General features: G+C 55.4%; 1 protein-coding gene across 46 annotated transcripts in view; it reads right to left on the bottom strand.

The window, feature by feature from the left end:
• Window positions 1-4514: 4514 nt before the first annotated feature.
• The window catches only part of RAB3IL1 (RAB3A interacting protein like 1), a 48724-nt gene continuing 46343 nt past the window's right edge, over window positions 4515-6895 (bottom strand). For 29 of the 46 annotated variants that reach the window (XR_014067530.1, XR_014067525.1, XR_014067533.1 and 26 more), the window contains 2 exons: window positions 6354-6420; window positions 4515-5515 (listed from right to left, as the gene is read on the bottom strand). Coding sequence is in view for 21 of the 46 variants with exons in the window: in XM_081536680.1 (XP_081392806.1) it covers window positions 5433-5515; window positions 6354-6420 (150 nt within the window). In the remaining 25 variants the exon portion in view is untranslated. Of the gene's footprint in view, window positions 5516-6353; window positions 6421-6641; window positions 6820-6895 lie in introns of all 46 variants that reach the window. The other 17 variants (XR_014067532.1, XR_014067531.1, XR_014067516.1 and 14 more) reach the window with 1 other exon arrangement.

The following is a 6895-nucleotide window of genomic DNA, read 5'->3' as shown; positions in this document are numbered from 1 at the left end:
TGGAATTGAACTATACTTCAATTAAAAAAGAAAAGAAAACATCACAGTGAGATATCACTTCGCAGCCATTAGGATGGCTATTATCAAAAAACACCAATGAAGCAAGTGTTGGCAAGGATATGGAGATATTGGAACACTTGTGCCCTGCTGGTGACATTGTAAAATGCTGCCTCTGCTATGGAAGACAGTACAAAAGTTCCTCAAAAAATGAAAAATAGAGGGCTTCCCTGGTGGTTCAGTGGTAAAGAATTCAATGCAGGAGACAAGGGTTTGATCCCTGATTTGGGAAGATCCCACATGCCACGGAGCAACTAAGCCTGTGTGCCTCAACTACTGAGCCTGTGCTCTAACGCCCAGGAGCCACAACTCCTGAGCCCATGCGCTCTAGAGCCCTGCGACAAGAGAAGCCACCACCAGGCCAAGTCTGTGCACTGCAGCTGCAGAGCAGACCCTCTCTGTGCAACTAGAGGAAAGCCCGGGTAGCAATGAAGACCCAGCACAGCTGAAAATACATAAATCAAAAATAGAACTACCAGATCATCGAGCAGTCCCACCTCTGGGTAAATATCCAAAAGAAGTGAAAGCAAGATCTCAAAGAGATATCTGTATTCTCAGGTTCATAGCAGCCATGGGCAATGGCAACCCACTCCAGTACTCTTGCCTGGAAAATCCCATGGACGGAGGAGCCTGGTGGGCTGCAGTCCATGGGGTCGTGAAGTCGGACACGACTGAAGCGACTTAGCAGCAGCTAGAGGTAGAAGTGCCTCAAAACAGCGTCAACACTGAGAGAGAAAATGTGGTCTCTGCATACAACGGAGTATTGCTGCTGCTGCTAAGTCGCTTCAGTCGTGTCCGACTCTGTGCGACCCCATAGATGGCAGCCCACCAGGCTCCGCCATCCCTGGGATTCTCCAGGTAAGAATACTGGAGTGGGTTGCCATTTCCTTCTCTAGTGCATGAAAGTGAAAAGTGAAAGTGAAGTCGCTCAGTCATGTCCGACTCTTAGCGACCCCATGGACTGCAGCCTACCAGCCTCCTGCATCCATGGGATTTTCCAGGCAAGAGTACTGGAGTAGGGTGCCATTGCCTTCTCCCAACGGAGTATTATTCAGCCTTAAAAAGGATGGAAATCCTGCCCCAGGCTGCAACGCAGGCGAACCTTGAGGACATTATGGTAAGTAAAATAAGCCAGTCCTGGAGAGACAAAATACTGCCTGATTCCACTTAGAGAAAATCACTAAGATAGTTATAGCCTGGTGGTGGCCAGGGCTGGAGGGAGGGGAGTTCTTTAATGGGTTCATGGTTTCAGATTTGCGAGATGAAATCATCCTGGAGATCTGTTTCATGGCAATGTGAACATACTTGACATTCCTGAACTGTCCAGTGAGAAATGGTTAGGATGGTAAAATTTGTGGTTTGTTTTTTAAACCACAATAAATTAAAATGGGGGAGGGGGAAGATGGTGGTAGTGCTGCAAAGGTGATTTAGTCCAATATTCCAACTCAAAACTGCCCAACTACAACTTCCAACTCTGAGGCCCAGAGGGGAGTGACTTGCCCAGGTCCTCAGCCCTGGCGAGATCAAACAGGAGAGGCTCAGAAGATGGTAAGATGTGACACATTGTTTGAGGCCAGGGTGGGGCTAGCCTCAGGCTCAATGACTGCGGCTGGTGCTGGCTTTTAAGACCAGTGGCACTTAGCAAGACCTGACTGAGCCGGTTATCTAGAAAGTTCACTTGAGAGGAACAGCTCCTGTGTGGCTGATGTCAGCTAGCCTCCCCCTCCTAACGCCCAAAGCCCTGAGAGCTCCCGTCCCCAGAAGCCTGCAGGTCCAGCTGTCAGGAGGTAAATGTGAGAAACAAACCTATATTAAAATCCCCATCTGCCACCACCTGAGCCTGAATTCTGCACAACTGAAAAACACGGAAGGGCTTAAGGCAGCATCAGGAACTCGGCAGGTGGTGAAAGGAAAGCTTCTAGGAGGCTAGCTGATACCGTGGGCTCTGGGACGGGGCTCATTTATTCCTAATCTGGGGCCACTTTTTCCTGTGCGACCTCTTGGTGCCTCAGTCAATTCATCTGCAAAATGGGGGGGAATAGAACGTCACAGGGGTGCCGTGAGTATTAAGTGAATTTGTTCATGTTGTCAACTAAAAGGAGAAGGAAATGGCAACCCACTCCAGTTTTCTTGCCTGGGGAATCCCGTGGACAGGGGAGCCTGGTGGGCTGCTGTCCATAGTGTCGCACAGAGTCAGACATGACTAAAGCGACTTAGTAGCAGCAGCAGCAGTTGACTAAAAAATACAGTCACAACCTGAAAGAGTTATTTGGTGGGAATGCTTAGGACTCCAAGCCAGGGAAACGGCCTCTCAGTAGCTCTGAGAAAACTGCCTCCAAGGAGGCAGGAGTGGAAGTCAGGTTATATTCAAATTGGCAACAAAGGGTACAGGCAGTTCGAACATTAAAGATCAGGTATCAAGTTAAGGTGGAGAAGGAAATGGTAACCCACTCCAGTATTCTTGCCTGGAGAATCCCAGGGACAGAGGAGCGTGGTGGGCTGCCGTCTATGGGGTCGCACAGAGTCGGACACTACTGAAGCGACTTAGCAGCAGCAGCAGCAAGTTAAGGAATTTAGCATTCTCTGTATGAAAGTGAAAGTGAAGTCGCTCAGTCATGTCCAACTCTTTGTGACCCCATGGACTGTAGCCTACCAGGCTCCTCCGTCCATGGGATTTTCCAGGCCAGAATACTGGAGTGGGTTGCCATTTCCTTCTCCAGGAGATCTTCCCGACCCAGGGATTGAACCCGGGTCTCCCGCATTGCAGGCTTTACCACTTTACCATCTGAGCCACTGGGGAAGGGGATCCCTGAATTCATTCCTTTCATACACCCCTCAGCTCTCTGGGGCCCATCCTGTTTGCTTGTTCACCTTGCTTTTTGTATTCCCCCAGCTCCTCAGCAACCGCTGGATCGCATCCCCATTCACATTTGGAGGTCAGAAATCGCCGATGGCTGTGACATTTCTTGTTTATTAATATGGCAAGAGGTATTTTCATTTCACAATATAAAGGGCTCGGAACCCGCCCCAGGACATAATAGTGCTCATAAATACTGAGATACTGAGGCCACAGTGTGTGGGTCACATGCACCTCCAGGTATCTTAGCATACTGTTTGCTGACCCTGCCTCATCTGGGCCTGACAACAGGAAATGCTATTGCAGGTGCAGGCAGAGCAAGTCTAGGGTGGGGAACCTCTACCAGGGCTCTGAAATGTTGCCTGGTGTCTCCTTGGTGGTGGGTACAGCTGGGCCAGGAGCACAGAAACTCGGGGCAGGGATGGGGCAGCTCCAGGGCCCAGACCTGCATCCTCCTTAGTCCCCCAGCTGACCCAGGACTGACCCAGAATACAGAGACTGTAGGCAGGAGAGGACATAGGTGACTCCATGTAATGTGTCCTTCCCCGACACCCTCCATCGTCCTCCTCACTTCACTTCCCCCATCTGCCATGTTGGATGTTCCCCATGCATTATTTTTATTACCAGCCTCCCCGTGAGAGTCTCAGCTCCAACAAGGTACCCCAGCACTAGGAACTGTGTCTGCGCATGAGTTGCCCAGTGTTTGTTGAGTGAATAAATGACAGTCTACGACAGGAGGCCTAGCTGGTGAACATCCCAGGGGGGCTGGGGAGACAGATGGTATTCAAATCACAAGTGGAATGGAGAGGAGGGTCTGTGGCAGAGGGAGAATCTGCGAGGTAGGAGAGCAAGAGGGAAAAGGCTACTGGCTGGAACGAGTGATAAAGTGGGGGGCCTTGACCTAACAGCTGAGTGGCCCCAAGGTCCCAGAGAAGTCCCCTCGAGGGATCACCAGCCTCAGTAAATACTGACCCAGAAGCTGCCATGCCCCCCCGCCAAGGAAGGACACCCACTGGCCTTGGACCACACCCCTACCAGTAGGGAGAGGACCAGGCACCCCAAGTCACCTCTCAAGGCCCACCTTGGGTCCTCAGAGGCCTGGGCCACCCCCACTTTCTTCTACCTCTGATGACTACTGTCCCTTGACCGGGGCAGGGAAATCCAGAGTGACTCCAGTCCCTGCTGTGCTGCTGGCAGACATCACCAATCAATCCTGCCTCTGTCCCGCATGCGCCAGGCAGGCCTCGATGCCTTGACTCTGAGCTCCAGGCTTCCACGTGACACCGGGCAGGGGGACCACAAGGGGATCTGCCCAGGATTCCCCGGGAGGCGGGGACAGAGCCCCCTGTTCTCCTGACAGCAGACCCCTCCTCACAGGGAGGGGGAGCTGGGCTCTCTGCCACCCGCCCCAATAACCCACGGGCCTATGGACACTGTGGAGGACTTCAGGGGTGCTGCCTCCAGCAATCCCTTCAGGATTTGGGGTTAATCACAAGCACGAGGGCGGGCAAGGAAAGGATTTTGTTTCATTCCTTCAGATGCCCAAACCTTGGCCCAAGCCCCAGGGCGCAGGAGTGAAGGCGCGTGGCTGCCCAGCCTCTACCAACAAAGCCATCCTTTATTAAATAGATCGCGTTACATTCCATTCAGAGGAGGAAATCGGACGTGGTGAAGGATGTGTCCAGGTTGGCTCCCCACTACTGGCACCGTGCGGGGTACGGAGGGGCCCAGGTCCTGCCCGCCCCACTCCAGGCCGGCATGCAGCGCTGGGCGATCTCAGCCCCCGTTGTCTGAATGGCCAGGCACAGCTGAAGGCAGATCTGGGCGTCCTGTGGCCCATCTGTGTTTGACTCCGGGAGGACAGTGCCCTCATCCTCCCAGCAGGGGTGGAGGCAGGGCTCCCTGCAGCGTAGGGCTCAGCCAGCAGGAAGGGAGGGGGATGAGGGCCCCTGATCCATCTCAGGCAGATACAGGATGGAGTGGAAGACAGCCAGGGAGGCCCTGCCTGCCCCTCCTAACTCTGCTGCCCTGTGGGCACCAGGGATGGCAGGCCCACTAGGCCTTTGGTGGGGAGGCCATCTGGGAATGGGGTGAAGCATGGCCACTAGGGGGTGCTGGTGCCCAGGGCTTGCGAACTGGAAGGGTGAGGACGATACCCTGGAGATAGGACCAGCAGGCAACAGCTCCTGGGATAGCAAGGGGGTGCTGGCTGCCCCAGGGGTCCCCTGCCAAGAGCCGAGCCCCTTTGTAACGGCTCCCAGCTCCTTGGTCTTTGGTGCTTTCTTGAAAGTCTCCTGGTGGCTGTCGTACTACTGTGGAGGAGAGGAGGTCACCTCCTCCTGAGGTCCTGTCCAGGGTTGGACATTTGGTGCCGGCTCAGTGCTGCCTCCGAGGCCTGGCCATCTGTCCCTCCGTTCAGCTTCTGGCTCAGGGCTGGCTCCAGGACCCTGTCTGTCAGTCTGTCCTGGGGTGGGTGTTGTCTCCAGCTCAGAGCCACCCTCCGAGCCTGGGCCATGCCCTAGGCCTCGTGGGGGAAGAAGCCGAGCTTGGCCAGTGACATCTCCTTCCGCAGCCTGGTGATCTCCCAGAACATGGGCTCCGCTGTAGGTAAAGAGAGAAGGTGGACAGCTCAGTGACCCCCAGGGTCACCTCAGGCAGATGGCCTGGCCCTTCCCCCTGGTTTTGGGCACAGCAGCTGGCAGGCACCGCTAGGACTCCCCAGTCCCTCAGGACAGATGACCTCTGTGAGTGGCCGGACCTCTTAGAGGCTCCACTTTGAGGTCCTGCAAACTGTTGCGTGCTGAACGCCTGGGAGGCTTGAAGGTGACTATGGTCACTTTTATAGCCTGACACGGACGTGCACGCACACACTGCCACACACTTAGACAGGCTGCAGATGCTGTCCAGCTACCCTGAGCAGGGCCCATCCCCTGGCCTGGCAGAATGGGGGCAGAGGGCACAACGGGTGGGCAGAGGACTTGCCGGGCAAGGGTGGGGGAGGGTCTACAGAGGGAGGTGGGCGAGCCCGTGTTCAGCTACCACTTGGAGACCACGCAGTGGGGAGCTGATTCACAGGGGAGGCCCCTCCGTGTAGGGCCTCGGAAGCCAGGCCAGTAACAGGGATGCTGTTCGTTCAGACCCCGGGGGCTGGGAGAGGTTTCTGCACAGGACAAAGCAGCGGGATCCAGGTATGCCGAGGCCTCTGGTTTTCCTGGTGAGGCAACGCCCAGGAGCCTCCTTCCGCTCTTCCTCTCTCCACAGGGCGTAGCAACAGACGCTTGGAGGAGGCTTTTGCTAATTCACAACCTTCCCCTCCCGAAGAGTCCTCCCTCCGAGGAGGGCAGCAAAGTGCTGGGGTTGGCCCGGGCCACCGCTGACCCGCCCCGCCCCGCGCCGCCGCTCCCGGGCGCCACCCGATCGGCCACTAGGGGGCGCTCACCGTCCTGCCGCACCAGGCCTTGCTGGATGTAGCGGATATAGGTAAAGAAGTTGCACACGGCCGTGATCTGTGGGCAGAACGGACAAGGTGTGAACCCCTCGGTCCCCACCACAAAAGCCAGGAAAGATCGGAGACCACACTGGGAACCCCATGTCCTGGCAGAGTCAGATTACGGCTGGGCTCTAACGTTACAGTTAACAGGAGCAATACTGTTACTCCTAATAAAAAACAATGCCGGCAACTATAGTGTAATCAAGTGCGGGGATCCGAAGAGGCTGATGTGCCTACCATTCCCATTCCACACGTGGGGGGAGTGGAGGGTGCGAGAACGACCCGACAACTGCGGAGGCCAGGGAGCTAAGAAGCGGCTGAGCTGAAAGATGAAACCTCCGTACGCTGCCAAAAATCCACGCTCCCTTGAGGGGCCTGCTAGGTCTGGACGCTGGAGGCTCCGGGGCATCCACTCCTTAGGAGGTGCCATGCGTGATGCCAGGAAAGATGAGGGATCAGAAGCTGCCCACCTGGCTGCCCTGGATCCTGGC

The sequence above is a fragment of the Giraffa tippelskirchi genome, chromosome 10 (assembly GCF_054371585.1).
Source record: "Giraffa tippelskirchi isolate mGirTip1 chromosome 10, T2T-mGirTip1v1.2.pri, whole genome shotgun sequence".
NCBI lineage: Eukaryota > Metazoa > Chordata > Mammalia > Artiodactyla > Giraffidae > Giraffa > Giraffa tippelskirchi.
This window is presented reverse-complemented; position numbering and strand designations above follow the sequence as displayed.